We start from the raw sequence: 20,475 nt of genomic DNA on the forward strand, positions 1-20,475 counted from the left end.
ATCAAAAAATATATATAGGTGAATACATATGAATATATGGGAAAGTTACCACTTCTCAACTGCAGCCGACTGAATGGGAGGAATTGTCCCAGGCACTGTGAGACTAGCATGGAAGTAGTTGTGTTACTTTTGGCAAGGTATGAACTAGCACCAAGGATCTGCACTAGCACAAGGAGCCTTCAGAATGGCAGAGTCATGTGAGAGCAAGTCAGGAGGTAAACATGTCAGGACTTGGTGAACAGCTGAATGGGGGCAAGAAACAAGGAGGAGAAACTGTCGGTTCTGGGATGAAGGCACCATTTGCAGAGAAAGGAGGCATAGAACAAGCACATTTGTGGGGGAAAGATAAAGAGTTTGATTTTGGACTCCAAATTTAAGTGCTGGAGATCCAGGTGGAGCTGTCCAGCATACACTTGGAAATATGAGTCTAAGACATGGCTGGAGATAGAGATTTGGAGAGATAGTTGAGCCATAAGAATGGATGAGACCTTCAAGGGAAAAGTGGAGGGAGAAATGAAAAGAGAGCTGGATTTGAAACCACAGTGAACACTGTTATTCAGTGGGGCAGAAAGGCAACAGGGAGCCCTTGAAGAAGACTGAAAAGGATTTAGGCAATAGGAGACCTCAGAAAATTATGGAGTCTATGTAAGGCTCAAAAAGGAAGGGGAGGCCAGTGTCAGATGCCACGGAGAAATAATCAAAAATTATCTTTTGGATTTTGACACTAAAAGTATTTTAAGTGACGTGGTGAGTGCAGAAGCAGATTGACCGAATTCAGGGGTGAGCTCCGGATGAAAAAGCGGAGGCAGGTTCTTCCAAGGTCCCACAGATTGAACTCTGTAGCCACGCTTAAGTTGAGACTGTGACATCTTCCAGCGTAGGCAGGGTCTCTTTCGCATCTGTGGTCCCAGCGCCCAGCACACGGCCTGGAAGAGAGGGTGGCGTCAGTGAGTTCATTGACTAGGGACGGAGAAAGGCTTCGCGGAGGCAGTCTCTTTGCAGCCGAGGCTCGAAGGATGAGGGTGATTGGGAGGAGAGGTGGGAGGCAGGGCCCCTGGGTGATGGGGTGCTCCGAGTGTGTGAGGGGGACCTGGGAATGAGGTGGGGTTTCTGTGATGTGCGTGTGGTTGTGTGCAAATGGGAGGAGGCTGTGTGTAGATTTGGAGAGACCTATTTGGGTAAAAGACACAGGGCCAGAGCTGCTGCGGGGTGGGGGGGGTGTTTCCCCTGCTCCACCCCACTTACGCTGCTGCGCGATTCCGCGGCGCCTCTACCGGAGCCCTCCCGCCAGGCTGCATGGCGATGGGTGACCGCCAGGGGCCGCTGCCTCGGGTCCCCGGTGCTCCCGCCCCTCTCCATTGGCCTTTGTTGCCGTCGGAGCGCCCCGCTTGACTCGTTCCCGTCCGCCCCCTGGGCCTGGCGGTCGCGCCTGCGCACTGGCAGCTGGCCGGGCGCTCGCTGGGGGAGCTGCTGCAGGCTCCGCGGCGGCGGCGGCAACGGAGGCTGCGGGGGCAGCGGCGCGAGCGGCCGGGCTTGGGGGGGGGTGCCGAGCCCGGCCCGGAAGCCCGAGCAGCTAGAGTGCTGGGTACCTAGGCCCCTCACTCTGGACTCCACAGTCTCCGGGCCGCCTGACCTCCACACGGGTATATGGGATGGAAGCGGGACCCTCGGGAGCAGGTAAGGGCCCCTGGGAGTGGGAGACGGTGAGTGCCCCCAAGGACCGGGGGAATTCCCGCGTGAAGAGCAGGATTTCCGAGTGAGGGGAGGTTTCCTGAGTGAGGAGAGGGGCTTTTATGGGATGGGGGGCCCAGTTTGAAGGTGGCTGTGTGCAGTTCCGGGGGAAACCTTGTGAAGGAAGCCCTGAGACGCGGGCCGTTTATCAAAGCCGTTTATCCCACTCCTAGAGGTGGGAAGTAATCAGGGAGAAGGGCCTGAATGCACGTAAGGACTCCGGGAGATCCTGGGAGGCCTAGGGAGAGGCCCGGCAGGTGGCAGGGGGCGGGCTCCAGGTGTCCAGGATAGGAGGGGGTCACACAGATGGGCCCAGTGCTGCTGCATGCCGGGGGCGGGGGCTCATCCAGGCTGGGCTGGGCTACTGTCTCTTGGGAGAAGGCGCCAGAGCTGGGCTATGAGCTCCGCCCCAGCCGGGCCTGACGCGGGGGCGAGGGTCAGGGGGCGGTGGGTGGGGATCCAGTCCCGGGATTCCCCCCGTTGAGTCTGGGGAGCTGGAGCGGAGGCGCCTGAGCATGCGCGAAGGTGGCAACTTGAAGGGGCTGCCCGAAGTGGTGGGGGCGTGGCTGCCCGAATCCCCCCACCCCCCACCCCGCCTGATTTGGCTTGGAAAAAGGAGCCCGCTGATGGGATGCATTCTCTAAGGTTAAGCTGGCAGAGTGCAAATGGAACTTATCCCCTTCCCCATCTTTGGGGCTCTTACACTTGATCTTGGAAACCCTCAGTCACAATTTGCCAAGAACGGGTTGAAGGAAACTGCCAAAGTGCCGCCTTATGTCACTGGGATGAGGAAAGACTAGGACCAAGGCAATGTTCTGGCGGCGAGTCCTCCTTAGAAAAGGTGTTGGTTACTGAGGGACCAAGGCCGGGACCAGGTTTACCTGAAAGGGGTTGTCTGCCTGGTTTCCTCGTTTGTGGTCCAATAGTTTGTAGACATGGGATCTTTTAATCCAAAGATTATGATTTTTCCATTGAAATGTCTCCTCAGGTGATAGCCTAATGTCTTTCTATATTTTGTGGCTTCTGTTCCTCACTGGGTATTTTTTCTTTTTCCTCTCTCTGCTCCCAAGAAACTGTCAAGGCCATGACATTAGACCCAAGGTTGCCAAGCTTGCCCTTTGTTTGGGGGAGGGGGAATCCCAGGTGGTAGCCTTAACTCTCTGGTATTCACAAGCAATCAGGAGGAAAGGAGATGAAAACAGGAGAAATTGGGGTAGGGTTGCCTCAAGAAGACCAGAGTCTCCAGGATAGGCTGTGGGGTAGTGGGACTTGCCGTGTCCTAGGTCTTTTTACCCTTTGATCAGAGGAGCATTCTGGATCTGGGAATCCTTTAGGTCTTGTCTCACTACCTCCTTCCATTTGCTCTAGAGGTGGATATAGGATTTCTATTTAGGACATGAATTTCATTTCTGGTGGAAGAATCTCATTTATGCCAGATCTTAACTTCCTCAAGGAAATAGCTCCTACCAACGTACCCAAGTTATCCGTTTAGTGATCTGCAAGTACTTTGTGACCACTTTCCCCAAAACAAAAGCAACCTTGTAAAGGTCTTCAGGTAGAGTGCAGGGAGCAACTGACTTCAGAAAACTACTTCCTCCTTCCCTCTGGCTTCTTTCTCCATTCTAGGAACTCTCCTGTTTTTCTAGGCTGGAGACTATTTGCAGCAACCTGTGTACTAGAGTAGGAGGAGGTCACAGAGGTCCAGATGGATTGCTGGGAGCTGGCACTCATATCAAACTGCTCATGATTTCTCCTGATGAATTCCTAATGGACTCTGGGGTGATGAAGAAATGGACTTTTTTGTTTGTTACAAGAGATAAACTTCTAGGGAAGGGACTAGAGCCTGGTATCTGGAGTTGGCTGTAGCTTAGTGGGACAGGCTTTGCCTCTTCAAAAGGTGTATTTGGAATTCATTCTGGAAGCTGTGAATGGCAGGAGCCTATAACTGCCTGCTTCCTAGGCCCAGACTTTTCTCTTGGAAGTTGGAGGACACAGTACACAAAACTAAAGGTATTGGTGCTGGCTTCACTGGACTTATGTCCCAGTGTGTTTTCTGTACTCAGGTGTGTTCCACTCACATATACTGGATTGGAAGCTCCAGGAGGGTAGAGGTAATGTCTTATTTATCTGTGGAAATAGTGAGTGTCTAGGCCCTGAAACGAAGTACACATTTAGTAATTGAATCACATTCCAGTATGAACATAAATGGTTAAGCACATATATGGATATCTAATAAGTTGCATATACTCATGTGTGGACAAATTCTTTTTCGGAGAGATTGGCCTCTTAATCTTTGCTTACTGGACGGCTACCCCAGCCTTGAGTTTGTGTTTTGAATAGGCAGTCTGGCTCCTTAGGAGGTATGTGGGCCTCAGAACTACAGGGAAGGAATCTCTGAGCCAGACCTTTCAGCTCTGTTACTTTTCCTTCTCAGGGCTGGTTGGGATGGGGGAGGAGGAGTGTCCTTTTCATGGCCCCTCCCTCCTTGCTTTTGTCTGCAAGGAAGGGCCCCGCCCCTTTCCCCCAAGGCCCAAGCTTTGTCCTCTGTGCTGGGGCCCTCATCTGCATCACAAAGTGGCCGTCTGTCCCTGTCTGGGTTTGAAGGGAAGTGTCTCCCTTTCTCAGACTAAAAGCTGGGGGCAGGGTGGGGTAAGGGGAGGACTTTGTACAGCTCTAAGGCTTGCAGGGGGATGGGATGGGAGAGAGGTTCTCCCTTTTGCCTTCCCTAGTTTGGGGATGAAAGGGAAGGTGGGGGTTCTCCTGTTTTCCTAAAGCTTCCTTGGAGTGGAGGGTGCCTAAGGCTGAATTTGGTGTGTAGTCCTATTTCTGGGGAAGAGAAGCCTTTGAGGCTAGAGTGTCTGTCCCATCCCCCATTATTTCTACCCAGCCCCCAACTCTAGGGTATGTCTTTTTCCCAAGACTCCACAAATGATTATTCAGCCTGGGAGGCTAAGGAGATGAATGGAACATGAAAACTTGGGGAGGGGAAGGGTGTCTCTTACATCCACCAGGATGTTTATCTTGTTCAGGGTTTATAATTGTTTTTGAGCAGTTTGCAGGTGTTTTGTGTTTGTGTGCTATACATGCTTGTGTGTTCTTTGTGGTGTGTCTGAGGATCTGTTTGTTCATTCATTTATTGCCTGTATGTTGAACACCTATATGCTAGGAGGCAAGATACAGTCCTTGCTCTTGAATAACTCACAATCTAGGGTGGTGTGGGGTATGCATATAAAGGTAAACTGTTTAGGTGTAAGTGTGTGTTTAGGTGTGTATGACAGGAATGTGCCTTACTATGTGTCTGCATCTATCTATTGCTTGTGTGCAATTTCTGTCCAGCTCTTTCTGGGATAGGCACCCAGGTGCTAGTTAGTAGTTAGGCTTTCACTTGCCCATATGGCTGAGTCCTTGAAGGCCTTTTTCCCCCAGGCTGAGCCTTCATTTTTCTGTCTGTGTTTCCCTGTCTGCAGAGTGGGGCTGGGCTTGACAGGTGGTCAGAAGGAGACACAGCAGCTTAGCTCTGGGAATCGTGCCCCTCCCGTGAATGGTTCTGACCTCTTCCTGACCCCTAGCTGAGGATATGCCCCATCCCCCCAGCCTGGCCGACTGTGAAAGCAGAGCTCTGGTGTTGGGAGGTTCTGGGCTAGTTTATCCCTCTCTCCTCCCACCTGGGCTGGTCCTCTAATGGCAAGGACAATAGTAGCTATGGACAAAGGCTTCTCTTAGACAGCTTCCCTTTTTACTCCCTTTCCCCTCAAGCTAGAAAATAAAACCAGGGGCAGCAACCTAGCTGGTGGGAAGAGAGGAAAAGCAGTGGGAGCTGGCCTTGCCCTAGCCTTTTCCCAAAGGGCCTGCTCTATCTTGAAATTGATCCCTTCTGCTACTGTCTGGGCCCTCTGTGTGGAAGGAGCTATGGCTGTGGAGAGCACCTTGTATTCTCCTTCCTGAAACAAGTATCTCATTATTCTCTAGCATGCTAATGGCCACCTCTCCTTCCCAAGTCCTCTACTGTAGCCTACTCTTGCCTCATTCTCCTGTGTTCTGCCAGTCTTCATTCCCTAGCTTTTTCTTTTGAACTTATTTATTGTCTCCCCAACTGCAGCCTTATTTCTTACTCACCTTCCCAACTCTAACCTATATGTTGCCCGGGCCCTAACTCCAGCCTTCCCCCCTTCCTAGATCAAGCCTCTTTCTGCTCTGACTTCCAATTGTGGCTCTTTGTCAGCTCCCTATTTCAGCCTGTCTCCTTTCTTTTGTCTCCAAACTGTTTTTTTTAAGCCTTTTCTGCTTTTTTGTCTCTCTAACCTCAGCCTTTCAGTGACCTCAATCCTTTCTAAAACACTGTCTCCCCTCACATCTCCCTAGCCTGACCTTCTTTGGATCTTCCTCCCACCTACATTGCACAGGAGCATTAAGATGTTGCTGTTTCATGTTCAGGATGGTAATGAGTGAAGAGAGCATCTGGCTGGCAGAGAAGACAAGAATTCTTGGTCTACTAGATACCTGGTGGAGGCAGGTGTCTTACTCTAAAATAAGGAAGAAAGTTTATTATTGGGAGCCAGATTTAGCCTCTCTACTTGACATATAATAGGAACGTATTAAATATTCACATGAATTTAAGGTAGATGACAAAGATAATTTTCCTAACTGGAGAGAGGTTTTTAAAAAAATGAATATGGAGAGACACGTGGTGGCCCAGTTGGTTAAGCGTTCAACTTCAGCTCAGGTCATGATCTAACACTTCATGAATTTGAGTCCTCCATTTGAGCAGTGTAGAGCCTGCTTCAGATCCTCTGTCTCCCTTTCTCTCTGCTCCTCCCTTGCTCTCTCTCTCTCTCTCTCAAAAATAAAGAAACATTAAAAAAAAAAAAAACCCAAAAAAACAAAAAACAAAAAACATGGATTGACTGAGCCAGTGGAACCCTTCAGTTGGGTTGGGTAGGCAGGAAAGAAGCTTCCCCTATACTTTCCTGTTCCTCTTCTGGGAGGCTTTGTGCCTTCTTTGATCAGAATGGTAAGGAGATGCCAGACTCTACCCTCACCAGCCTCTTTGTTTTGTAGCTGCAGGCGCCTACCTGCCCCCCCTGCAGCAGGTGTTCCAGGCACCTCGCCGGCCTGGCATTGGCACTGTGGGGAAACCAATCAAGCTTCTGGCCAATTACTTTGAGGTGGATATCCCTAAGATTGACGTCTACCACTACGAAGTGGATATCAAGCCGGATAAGTGTCCTCGCAGAGTCAACCGGTAAGTGATACACATCTAAGCCACCAAGTCCAGGACTCTTTACTTTCCTGAGTCTCAGAATCTTGAGAGGATCCAGAGAAAACTGGTAGAGTATGATATCACCAGATTCAAGGAAGTTTTTGAGGAGGTTTAGGTAAGGTAAATGTTGAAAAATATCATTGAATTTGGCTCTGTGGAGATAATTGGTGCCTTTTGCAGAGCAGTTTTAGCAGATTAGTTGGGCTAGTAATCTATAGTCTGTTGAGGGATCAATGGAAGGTAATGTGGTAGGTATTGTGAGAGCAGATTGCCTTTTCTAGATAGCTTACAGTGAAGCATGTGGAGAGAGAATATGTTGGTTAGAGAGGATTTATAGAGGTCAATACAATGTGTTGCATGTTGCAGTGTTTGTTAAAATGAATGAATGAAAAGTTTTTAAGAACGAGACATGGATATGCTTATAAACTGAGGAGAAGTTGTTGGAGAAAGAGGTTAAAGGTACAGGACAGAGAGGAGATGAATGAGTTTCCACTCATTGCTAAGTCAGGAGGACATTACAGGATACATAGTTGGAGGAATTAGCCTTAGAAGAAGAAATATTTCTTTACCAAATTAACTAATTTCATTATTATTTGAAAACTACATATGTACAAAGTAAGAAAAAAGTTAAAATATTAAAAAAAGAATAGCAGTGAAAAATATCTCCTCTTATACTCTGGTCTCTAGTCCCTGAGTCCCTTTCCCTAGAGACATTCATTGTTACCATTCTTGAGTATGTTTCCATATATTTTTGTATGCATATGCAAGCATATATGTATATAGAACATTTTTTAAATGCACAAAATGTAGAATCCTATATGCCTTGTTCTGTACCTTTTTTCCACTGAACAGTATGTATCAGTACATGCATATCTGCCTTTTGCATAGCATCATAGATATTCCATTGAATGGATGTATTATAACTTATTTAATAAATCTGTTGAGGAACATTTAGGTTTAGTTTAAACTTTTGCTACAAAAGTGAAACTGTTGGATATTATTAAATATAGATACATTTTTTGCACTCAAATATGAATGTATCTATAGGATAAAGTTCTAAGAGTAGAATTGCTGGCATAATACTTTGAAAAATTTTGAGGGGTGCCCGGGTGGCTCAGTTGGTTAAGTGTCCGAGTTCAGCTCAGGTCATGATCTGGAGGTTTGTGAGTTTGAGCCCCACATTGGGCTCTGGGCTGACCGCTTGGATCCTGAAGCCTGCTTCGGATTCTGTATGTGTGTGTGTCTCTCTCTCCACCTCTGCTCTGCTCTGCTCATGCTCTGTCTCTCTCTCAAAAATAAACATTAAAAAAATTTTTTTGAGGGACACCTGGGTAGCTCAGTCGGTTACCATTTGAGTCTTGATTTCAGCTCAGGTTGTGATCTTATGTTTTGTGGATTTGAGCCCCACATTGGGCTCTGTGCTGACAGTGCAGAGCCTGCTTGGGATTCTTTCTCTCCCTGTCTCTGCTGCTGCCCCTCCCACCCCCATTAAATAAATAAACTTAAAAAAGAAAGAAATTTTGAGATATTACCAATTTTTGTTTTAGAGTAAGTTGTACCAACTTATACTCCCATCATCAAAGTATCAGAGTGCCCCTTCCCATAACTGCACCCATCCAGTATATTGGATTTTTTGACCTTTGGATTTATGATAAGTAGAAAATTATATCTTGGTCCAGTTTTATTTTTTTATTTTTATTTAAAAAAAAATTTTTTTTTTTCAACGTTTATTTATTTTTGGGACAGAGTGAGACAGAGCATGAACAGGGGAGGGGCAGAGAGAGAGAGGGAGACACAGAATCGGAAACAGGCTCCAGGCTCTGAGCCATCAGCCCAGAGCCTGACGCGGGGCTCGAACTCACGGACCGCGAGATCGTGACCTGGTTGAAGTCGGACGCTTAACCGACTGCGCCACCCAGGCGCCCCCCAGTTTTATTTTCTAAAAAATTTTTAAAGTAATCTCTGTGCCCATTGTGGGGCTTGAACTCACAAACCTGAGATCAAGAGTTGCATGTTCTACTGACTGAGCCAGCCAGGTGCCCCAGTCTTGGTCTAATTTTGAATTGTGTTTCTCTAATGAGTGAAATTGAACGTATTTTCATATTTTTAAAAATTATATATGGAAGGGAAATTTCAAATGTGAGAGGAAAAATAGGAAAAGAGGTGTGCATATATACATATGTTTATATGTCTGGGAACTTGAAGGTATCCTTGCCTATTTTGTGCTATACTATTTAGTATTTAGAGGTGTTTTGTTTTGTTGTTGTTTTTAATGTTTGTTAATTTTTGAGAGAGGGCACAAGCTGGAGAGGGGCAAAGAGAGAGGGAGACAGATGATCTGAGGCAGGCTCTGCGCTGTCAGCACAGAGCCCCATGCTGGGCTTGAACCAATAAACTGTGAAATCATGACCTGAGCTGAAGTCCTGAGCAGGAAAGGGACAGAGAAAGAGGGAGACACAGAATCTGAAGCAGGCTCCAGGCTCTGAGCTGTTGGCACAGAGCCTGACACGGGACTCGAACTCACAAGCCGTGAGATCATGACCTGAGCTGAAGTCAGAGGCTTAACTGACTGAGCCACCCAGGTGCCCCTAGAGTTGCTTTTTGATTGGAGGTAGGAATGGGTTCTGGGGTTAGAGGGTAGAGGAGAAAGTTTGGCAGTCTGTAAGGAATGAAAGTGATTAGGGACATTAAAGAGATTGCTCGGTAGCACTAAAGCCTAATTGGGATTGAAACCATGTGCTTATAGTTGCTTACAATGTACAATTTGAGTCTTTTTATCAGTAGTATTTAAGAGCTTTGGTTTAGAAAGTGAAGAGGTCAGATAGTTGGATGGATGGTATTTTGAAGGCTAGATGGGCACTCTGGGATCTTAGTGGCAGAGGACAGGAAGTGAAATCAAGAAAGAGATGATAATGAGGTGATAGTGGGGTGGTGGGACTAAGGGCTTCAGAGAGATGGACGAGATGGGGTTCTTCTTCCATAGTTTAGTCCTATTCTAATTCAGATCTCTTCCTCTTTACCTTTTTTGTTTTTTTTTAATGTTTATTTTTTGAGAGAGACAAAGCATGAGTGTGGGAGGGGCAGAGAGAGAGGTAGTTGCAGAATCTGAAGCAGGCTCCAGACTTTGAGCAGTCAGCACAGAGCCCGACATGGGGCTTGACCTCACCAACTGTGAGATCATTACCTGAGCTGAAGTCGGACATTTAACCGACTGAGCCACCCAGGCGTCCCTCATCTACCTTTTATATGTCTCAGCTCGGGGATTGGAGCTGTCTGGATTCTATTCCTGATTCTAGATAGACCCTGGGAGTAATCCCCTTTCCCCTCTGCCTCCTTCTCTGCTCAGAAGGCACTCGTACCTACCTACTCTTTTAGATCCTTCAGAGTCTTGAGATCCTCTAGAGATCTGAGAACCAGAAACATCCCTTGATAGCTTGTTAGAACTGTAGAATTTCAGGCTTTGCTCTAGACTTGAATTAGAATCTCTATTTTAATAAAATCTCCAGGTGATTCATATGAATGTTGACGTTTGAGAAGCACTGCTATAGAGTAGATGAGATTAGAGTAGCTGTTAGGAGGGGATGGACATTACCTGAACGTTGAATTACTTCCAAGAGCTTGAAGTAGTAGTCTCTCAGCTTCTACAGGCTGCTCCTATCCCCCACAGGGAAGTGGTGGAATACATGGTCCAGCATTTCAAGCCTCAGATCTTTGGTGATCGCAAGCCTGTGTATGATGGGAAGAAGAACATTTACACTGTCACAGCACTGCCCATTGGCAATGAACGGGTAAGTTGGGAGTCAGACTAGACCTGTGTCAGGGGTCTGGGGTGGGACAGAACTCGTTTAAGCCTATTAGAGTTTGGCAGTCTAGAAATCCTTTTCATCTTTTATGATGAGAAAGTGTGTATTAGGGTGAGGGATGGGTAGATGGTGATGTTTATTTAGCTTACTGTATGTCTGTCCCTACCCAAACAGACTGAGATTAGTCTTAAAATAGACCTAAAGGACTTCTGCTAGGTGTGGTTGAGAGGGACAGAAGCACTGAACTAAGGTGGCTAGAGACTAAACGGCTGAATTTCCTCTGAAGTCTTCACTGTGAGCCCCTATCAGTTTAAGGAGCAGATTCTTGGCAGATCTGTGTGGTTGGGGACAGTTGGGGCAACACCAGGAATGTTGGATTGTTGGAAAGCATTGGCAATCCTTCACTCCTTTCTTTTGAAGGTTGACTTTGAGGTGACAATCCCTGGGGAAGGGAAGGATCGAATCTTCAAGGTCTCCATCAAGTGGCTAGCTATTGTTAGCTGGCGCATGCTCCATGAGGCCCTGGTTAGTGGCCAGATCCCTGTTCCCTTGGAGTCTGTGCAAGCCCTGGATGTGGCCATGAGGCACCTGGCATCCATGAGGTACTGGGTGTAGTTAGTATCTGGGCTAGTAGTGGTGGCAGAACTGCTATGTGGGGTTGGGGGGTAAAATGAGCACATACTAAGGTCCCACAGTATGCCTTTCAAACAAAACATTCTTTGAAGCCCTACCATATGCCAAGTGGTATGCATATACATTTAGGTGGTTTAAAGCCTTGGCCCTGTCCCTTTTAGATATCTTTGGACCTTCACCCCATCTGTCCCTGCAGGACAGAGAAAGGATAGAGACTTGCACAAGGTCAGTCATACAACTAGTAAAGGATCAGAGCTGGAATTAAAGCCCTGGTGTCCTGCCTTCCAGGCCAGGGCTCCTCCGTGCCCAGGATGCCTCACAGGGTGGGGGCCTGTGCCCGAGGGACCAGTTCTCTGCCTGTCCCTGCCAGGTACACCCCCGTGGGCCGCTCCTTCTTCTCACCGCCTGAGGGCTACTACCACCCGCTGGGGGGTGGGCGCGAGGTCTGGTTCGGCTTTCACCAGTCTGTGCGCCCTGCCATGTGGAAGATGATGCTCAACATTGACGGTGAGTGGGGAGAGCTATGGAACCAGGGGCACCCTGAGTCCAGTGACCACACTCCCAGCCTCATCCCTCCCAGCTCTGCAACCACACTCCTAGTCTAATCCCTAAAGCCCTGGTACCCCTCCCCCATCCCGATACCCTATAAGGAAGAGGGTGTAAAGAACAGTGCCTCCATTTATACTGAAAGACTGAACCTAAGTTGAGCTCTACCCACCCTGTCCCCACAGTCTCAGCCACTGCCTTCTATAAGGCGCAGCCAGTGATTGAGTTCATGTGTGAGGTGCTGGACATCAGGAACATAGATGAGCAGCCCAAACCCCTCACGGACTCTCAGCGTGTGCGCTTCACCAAGGAGATCAAAGGTGAGGACCCAACCAGGTGGGGAAGGGAAACGGCACTACTTTCTCTTTCGTCCTAAAAGGAAATCCCCTTGGGATATGTTCAGGGGAGAGGCCAAGCCTGGTTGCATGAACAGCCTTTTCCAACCCTGACTGGCAGTGTGTGTATCCCAGGTCTGAAGGTGGAAGTGACCCACTGTGGACAGATGAAGAGGAAATACCGTGTGTGTAATGTTACCCGCCGCCCTGCCAGCCATCAGACGTGAGTTGACAGGCTGCTAAGCCATACCATTAGTGGAAGAGAGCTGATATTTCAGCATACTCCTTTCACTTCCTATGCCCTCCCCCATTGGTCCTGAGGATGAGCCCTGTTTTTCAAGATAAACTTTGGTATCCCTCCTCCAACCTTCCCAGATCCTTGATACTCTCCTTACCATTTTTACCTTCTTGGTCTCCACCTCTCCTCCTTGGTCCTTTATTATGGAGCAGGAGTCTTCCCCTGACTGCTGTCTCAGTTCTGTTCTTTCTCAACTTACTCTTCCACCTGAAAGAGAAAGCTAGGCTCCTGGGCTCATTCCATCTACCTTCTTGACCTTAGACTACTGGTCTGTGAGTGCCTATTGGATACTGGGCTTTATGCTCAGCACTAGAAATGCAAATGAGTCAGATATGGTCTTGACTGTTGTGGAACTTGCCTCTCAAATCTTTGGCTTTACTCTGGGAGCCCTGTATTGCCTGCTTTCCCATGAGTGGCAATGCTCAAAGAGTCTGGATAGGGATGAAGCCAAGTCTGGGACTTCCCATGGTTGTAAGTCTAAAGAGGTGGGATTAAATACTGGGCCCTGACACCTTTTTCCCTTCACCCAAACAGGTTTCCCTTGCAGTTGGAGAGTGGACAGACTGTGGAGTGCACAGTGGCACAGTATTTCAAGCAGAAATATAACCTTCAGCTCAAGTATCCCCACCTGCCCTGCCTTCAAGTTGGCCAGGAACAAAAGCATACCTACCTGCCCCTAGAGGTGAGGCTGCCAAGTAATGGCTGGGCTGGAGAACAAGCATTGTACCTGCGCACTGATCATAAGAGTTCTGTTCTTCCATTCGTAGTCTCTTACTCTCATTTTGAAGTTAGGAAAATTGACATTCTGAGAGGTATGAGGTCATTCTGTGAAATGTAGGCCCCATTCTAACCTGCTACGTTCTTTCATTATCCCTCATCCAGTTCTCATGTTCTTTCAGGACTGCCAGGCAGAGGTAAAAGCTGTGTTTACTATTTAATAAATAATTAGTTCATTCAGGACAGATATTTCAGATACCCACATTCATGTCCTTTTAATTTCTCTTACCCTGTCTGGAGCTGGGGATCCTAAATGACCTAGAGATGTAAGTATACCTTATTTTGCAGAAAATGGAGATAGGTATTACCTATAACGTGAATTCTATTCATGTTATCAATGTGATGATCAATGTGTCCTTTTGAAAAAGTTTTAGTCCCAAGATTGATCGTATTTTTATGCTTCAGACCTTTGAAATCCTGCAATTAAAGAATAGTAATGCTATTTAAGCCATAGAATACAAATGCAGAGTCATTGGGCTGTATTTGATTTGGTATACACACACTAGCCAAAATGTCTTTGGAGAAATTATTGCTGACTACTTCATTGTTTAGTCTAGTGCTACCCAAAATGTGGTCTGTAGACCAATAGCATAGATATTACCTGGGTAGGAGCTTGTTTGAAATGCAGAATCTTAGGTTCCACCTAGAACTATTGAATCAAAATCTGTCTTAACAGAATCCAAAGAGGACTCGTGAAGATTAAAATTGGAGAAGCACTAACCTAGAATGACATCTTACTCTGTTCCCATAGCAGGAGTCAGATAGCTGGGACCAAAGCTCAAGCCTTCTGTGAGCTTCTAGGATTAAAAAAAAATTTTTTTTATGTTGATTTCATTTTTGAGAGACAGAGAGAGACAGAGTGCAAATGAGGGAAAGGCAGAGAGAGAGGGAGACACAATTCAGAGAAGGCCGCAAGCTCTGAGCTGTCAGCACAGAGCCTGATGCAGGGCTCAAAGCCGTGAACTGCAAGATCATGACCTGAGCCAAAGTCAGATGCTTAACTGACTGAACCACCCAGGAGCCCCTAGGATTTTAGAACTAGCCAGAGGGAATTAGGCTGAGAAGCAATGAGATCCCAAAACCCAAGAATTCTGACTTTAGTTAATAGCTGATGATACCTGGAAAGTGAGAGGAAGGCAGTATGTTCTTTTGAGGTGTAAACAAGAGTCTTCAGGGACAATCCCAGCTTAGGCTATCTACTGTAAGCTAAATTATGTTAAATATATTGTCAGCAAATTAACATTACTTTTGTTGAAACATTAGTTTCCAAGGGGAATAATTTATATAATGTATATTTTTATTCTTGTTGTTTGTTTATTTAACAAATATTTATTGAGCTCCTACCATGTGTCATATGCTCTTTTAGGTGCCGGGAATGTAGAGATTAACAAGACAGACAAGGTCCCTGCTGTCACGGAGCTTACGTTCTAGAAGGGGGAGATAGACAATAAATTGATAAATAAGATAGTTTCAGATGGTGGTAAGTGGTGTAAGAATAATAAAACAGATTAAGGGGATAGAGGTAAAGGAGGAGGGGGTTGGAGAGCCACTTTAGTTATTGTACTCAGGGAGGTCCTTTTGTAGGAGACATTTGAGTCCTAAACTATGAGATAGAACCAACCTCGTAATAACCTGAGGGAAGAACCTTTCAGGCAGGAGGTAAATAATAAGTACAAAGGCTCTAAAGCAGCAGGGAACTTGGATTTTTTGAGAAATAGAGAGAAGGCCATAGTGGCTGGCGTATGGTATATGAGGGGAAAAGTAGTAGGGGATGATTTCAGAGAGAGGTACAGGGTCTTATCATGTAGGCTTTTATAGCCAGGTGGGATTTTTTTAAGAATAACTTTATAGAAATATAATCCATATACCATAAAATTTACCCTCTTCAAATGTACAATTCAGTGGTTTTTAGTATATTCAGAGTTGTATAACCATCATCATTATCTGATTGTAAAACATTTTCATCATCCCCAGAAGAAAACCCATACCCATTAGCAGTCACTTACATTCCTACCAATCAGCCCCTAGTAACCACTAATCTATTTCTGTCTTTGTGCATTTGTCTATTATGGACATTTCATATGAATGGAATTATATATGGCTTTCTTTTGACTGGCATATTCACTTAGCATAATGTCTTCAAGGTTCATTATACTGTAGCATGTGTCAGAATTTTCCTCCTTTTTAAGGCTGAATAATATTCTATGTATATGCCACTTTAAAAAAAATGCATTCATTCATTGATGGACACTTAGGTTGTTTCTACTTGTTTAGCTGTTATGAATAATGCTGCTATGATTATATGTGTACAGTATTCATTCTAGTCTCTGCTTTCACTTTTTTTGAGTATATACTCAGAAGTGGATTTACTGAATCATGGTAATTCTGTGTTTAATTTTTTGAGGAATCCCCATACTGTTTTCTACAGTGGCTGTACCATTTTACATTCCACCAGCAATGCACAAGAGTTTCAATTTCTCCACATCCTTGCTTTAGTCTTTTCCTAGTGTTGATTCTGTAGCTGAAATCATCAATCAAGAATGCTACAACTTTAAGGTGCTTTTAAGAGAGCAACCTCATAATTTTTGACAATTCTGGATTTTTATTAATTGAATTGACTAATTTGTGTATTCTTTGGGATATGGAATTTAAAGGCAGGTGACTGTTCTGCGTTTCCCTATCATTGTTCAGCATGAAGTTTGGAAATTAGAAGGAAAACCAGCACTTACATAGTGTTGGCCCTGTGGGAACAAGTTATATATTTCATTTTGTCTGAATCCTCACAACAACCCCCATAGATAGCTAATGCTTTCTCCCATGACTGAAATTAAAGAAGCATAGTCTCAGAGTAGTTAAGAGACCTGCCCAAGGTAATATCACCTAGAAATGGCAAAGCTGGGCTTCAGATTCAAATCTTCCCAACCTGCTGGCTCTCTCTACTCTCCAAAAAGGTTTCCTGTTCATGGCATCCTGAATATAGTATATTGGGGAATGGAAGTCTTTCACATTGCTAGAAAGTCTTTTCTAATCTCCACTGTGTTCTCTTGGGCCCCAAACAGAGGAACACATGACAGGATATTCCTCACACCAACAGAGAATGCTGTCAGCCAACTGAGACAGTGATTTCTGTAGTCCAGGGCTCAGTGATCATCTGTAGGCTGGGGCTCAAGCATTAAGAATCGTTTCTAGTTTTCCTGGTGAGTTGCAGGGGAGCAACTGACTGCTTGTCACCATTGGAGAGCTGTCTATTACCTTAAGAATCCAGTTTGTGTATATTGAGTTTTTTAGTATGCAGAAGAGCTGTTTACTGGGTCATTTGGTAAATAATAATTTATGCTAGAGTTTACTGAGTGTTTACTGTGTTCCAGAATTGTACTCAGTCCTTTAAGTGCTTTATTTTATTTAGTCTCCAAACAGCCCTATGAGTTTGTTTCTGTTCTCCCCAATTAACATGAGACCTGGGCCCAGATCTGGCTCTGGATCCCAACCTCTTAATGACAAAGTGGCTATATTGCCTTTGTATTGCAAGTGGATATTTTCTAACTTACCTATCTCTGCACAGGGGATTTTGCAGTCCCCTTCCCAGGGCTGACAGCCAAGGTCTCTTCCCTTATTGTGGGGCTCTGGGTACAGGGTGGACTGTACTCAAGCCAGAGCTACCTGTCCTTCTCGTTTCCTCAGGTCTGTAACATTGTGGCTGGGCAGCGCTGCATTAAGAAGTTGACCGACAACCAGACTTCGACCATGATAAAGGCTACAGCTAGGTCGGCCCCAGACAGACAGGAGGAGATTAGCCGCCTGGTCAGTAGGGCTGCAGAGAAATGTATGCTTGGTTGCTCAGTCATTGGGGCCCCTGGTAGCATAGATGCTTTTCTGCCTTGGCAGGATCCTCAGGAGAACACAAGTCTGGATTTCTTGCCTGGGATTCCATAGGACTGCTCTTGTTTCTTGACCCTGTAGCTACTTGGCTTCCTATTTCTTTTTCCCTCCTGTATTACTTCCCTGTGTTATCCACTCCCACTTACTTCATTTTCCACTTTCCCCCCTTTTTTTAGGGCTATTACTTGCCAGCCCCAGCTGCTCTTCAGGGCTTTCTCCTTGGGACCCAGAGGGTGAGCAGTATTGCCAAGCTGCTGCTCCCCTGAGATCCCCTTCTTTTGTCTTACAGATGAAGAATGCCAGCTACAATCTAGATCCCTACATCCAGGAATTTGGGATCAAAGTGAAGGATGACATGACGGAGGTGACAGGGCGAGTGCTGCCGGCGCCCATCTTGCAGTACGGCGGCCGGGTGAGCAGGGTCAGGGCCAGACAACATCTCTGGGGCATATGGTGGGGGGAGTTGGGTTATGTTTCCAGGGGCTTTTGTTCCCCTACTCACCTGGCTCTACTGAGGCTCACCTGGACGCCCCCTCTGCCTATCCCCAGAACCGGGCCATTGCCACACCTAATCAGGGTGTCTGGGACATGCGGGGAAAACAGTTCTACAATGGGATTGAGATCAAAGTCTGGGCCATCGCCTGCTTCGCACCCCAAAAGCAGTGTCGAGAAGAGGTGCTCAAGTAAGGAGGGTTGGGTGTATGGGTGGAAGGGTGGGAAGGACCTTAGAGCTGCCTACCTTCCCCTACCCACAAAGAGCCAAGATTTGTTCTGTAGTCTCTTCTTTCTGACTTTTGACCCTGCTTCCCTGTTCTTTCTGGCTCAAAGTTTTACCTGCTCCTTTTCTGTCCATCTGCGGTCAGAAGTCTTGATGAGGAGCTGTATCTGTGTCAGAGATGATTTCAGGGCATGAATCTCCTGAGGGGGGCCTGAATTATTTTATTGTTATAATTATTAACATTGGTAGTAAATAATAGTAGTGATGACCATAGTGTTGTACCAGCACCATACCTAATTTTATGTTCTCTCATTTCATCTTCACAGTGAGTAGGTGGTGGTATTTCCATTTTCAGGAAACTGAGGCTCAAAGAGTATCTTGTACAAGGTTTGCATATCAAGAAAGTGTCAGAGTTGGGATCAAATTAGATCTGAGGTTTCTAAGTTTCTATTCCTCATTGGAAACAAAAGCTCATCTAGTTCTCTGAGCTATTCTCTCCTATACATACAATTTTTTCATTCAAGTCCAAGTGACCTGAATTAGATGAACATGAGTTGTAAGGGCCTCTTAGCTACCTGTGGCTGAGAGACTAGGAATAGATGACAGCAATGAAGAAAATGATACAGCCAAATGGTTTAAAGGAATATTTTAGGGGAGTAATGGTCTTGGGTGAATGAATAAATAGTAAAGAAGTAACTGACTTTTCCCTGCAGTCTTATTATAATTATTATTATTTTTTTAATGTTTTATTATTTATTTTTGAGAGTGAGAGGGACAGAACACAAGTGGGGAAGGGAAAGAGAGAGAGAGGGAGACACAGAATTCAAAGCTTTCTGAACTGTCAGCACAGAGCCTGATGTGGGGCTTGAACTCACCAACTGTGAGATCATGACTTGAGCCAAAGTTGGACTCTTAACCGACCGAGCCACCCAGGCACTCCCCCTACAGTCTTATTATTAATGAGGTATTTCAAATACCACAAAATTAACCCATTTAAAGTGTACAGTTGATTAGTGCCTGCATTCTTTTGAAGCAGTGGCTTCTTATTCACTCTGCATCCGGAATAGGGTCAGTGCACTCCTAGGCTGAGGAAGAGCTGGTGGAGCTGACCACTTTCGTTATTGACAAGGATGATAGAGCTTTGTACCCTGGCAGGTTCAGCTGGCTTTGGGATTTTAATGAGAATTAGTTACAGTAGCACCTGATGAATGTGGGGACTCTGGCTGCCCTGCCTGTCCTTCTCCCCTTTGCTCTCACAGATGCACGACTACTACCATCATACTTACAGTTTCTTTTAAATGAGTTCCTCTTGTCTCCTTTCCTGGGTTTTTGGGACTTTAGCACCATTTGGGTCAAGCCATTCCTAGCCTTGGCCTAACATTGGAGAGTTGGCCCACAGCAATATTGGAAAGGCTCCCAGCTCTCTGCCTTTGTGTCACCTTATTGGAAGATAAATCCTTTTGTGTGCTTCTCTCTTATTCCCATGTCCAGTTCGAGAAACAATCCATTGTTTTGGATATTTTGGGGTACAGAAACTAATAAACCTAGAATCTTAGAATTGGGAGTCAGTTCATCAGACATCCCATTCTCTCAGTATCCTCAGATGCAAGGGGTAAGAATATGGCTTGTATACCTGCGTCAGTGGTACCTAGTTGGATGTTTGGTTCTAGGCTAAAGATTAAAATCTGGGAGTCTGAAGGTATGGCAGTGGATGAGATTGTCCAGGGAGAATGTAAATAGTGAACAGAAGCTAAAGACAGAACTCTGAGAATCTAGAAAGGAAATAGAGCAAAGTTCCTAACTGTGTATGAGGGATGGGATCCCCAGAGTACAGGAAAAGGCATCCTTTCTACTGAGACAGAGGGAGAAGAGGTGGCTGTGGAGGTGTATAAATTGGTAATTGGGGATGGATGAGGGTGTCCTAGGGTCAACCCTCAGCATTTTACTTCTGGCTAAAGAAGTCTTGTTACCTCAGCTATATCACTTTTAGGACAGGATTTCAAGACCTTCTCCATTCTAGACTTCTTTAAACACATCGTGGTCCCCAGCACAGGACACAATATACCAAGTGTGATCTGGTGGTAGAGAGAAGATTGGGAATACCACTTTCTTTGAAGTAGAGACCCACTTATTAAATTTGACTTATTAAATTTGATGTTCCTTTATATCCTCAATCCTAGTTCCATTCCTGCCTTCTGATGTAGCCACTGTCATGAACTATCATGACCTTCCTATCTAATTTATATATTTTGTAAACCTATATATATATATATGTGCTTTTAAATTTTATATAATAGTATCATACTGTATTTATTTTGTGTGTGTGTTTACTAAATATGTTAAAAAATATTTATTTTCTTACTATATAGACTTTTGAATCTATCATATTGCTATTTGTATGGTATATAATGTCCCCTAAACAATTCCTTTTATTGTCTACTTGTATATTGCTTTTAATCTGAATGTAGGATTTTCACAAGTTAAATTTCCTGCTA

The 20,475-nt window shown here is 45.5% G+C and overlaps 1 protein-coding gene across 5 annotated transcripts in view; it reads left to right on the forward strand.

Moving 5' to 3' along the window:
* The first annotated feature begins 1,365 nt into the window (after positions 1-1,365).
* The window catches only part of LOC122480273 (protein argonaute-1), a 37,512-nt gene continuing 18,402 nt past the window's right edge, over positions 1,366-20,475 (forward strand). For 2 of the 5 annotated variants that reach the window (XM_043574471.1, XM_043574473.1), the window contains exons 1-11: positions 1,441-1,677; positions 6,790-6,973; positions 10,659-10,779; positions 11,215-11,396; positions 11,798-11,934; positions 12,159-12,293; positions 12,444-12,531; positions 13,141-13,288; positions 17,065-17,184; positions 17,552-17,683; positions 17,812-17,945. In XM_043574471.1, the coding sequence (XP_043430406.1) occupies positions 1,653-1,677; positions 6,790-6,973; positions 10,659-10,779; positions 11,215-11,396; positions 11,798-11,934; positions 12,159-12,293; positions 12,444-12,531; positions 13,141-13,288; positions 17,065-17,184; positions 17,552-17,683; positions 17,812-17,945 (1,406 nt within the window). In that variant the 5' untranslated portion in view covers positions 1,441-1,652. Of the gene's footprint in view, positions 1,678-6,789; positions 6,974-10,658; positions 10,780-11,214; positions 11,397-11,715; positions 11,935-12,158; positions 12,294-12,443; positions 12,532-13,140; positions 13,289-17,064; positions 17,185-17,551; positions 17,684-17,811; positions 17,946-20,475 lie in introns of those variants that run through there. The other 3 variants (XM_043574474.1, XM_043574472.1, XM_043574475.1) reach the window with 3 other exon arrangements.

This window comes from Prionailurus bengalensis, chromosome C1 (assembly GCF_016509475.1).
Source record: "Prionailurus bengalensis isolate Pbe53 chromosome C1, Fcat_Pben_1.1_paternal_pri, whole genome shotgun sequence".
Classification (NCBI taxonomy): domain Eukaryota; kingdom Metazoa; phylum Chordata; class Mammalia; order Carnivora; family Felidae; genus Prionailurus; species Prionailurus bengalensis.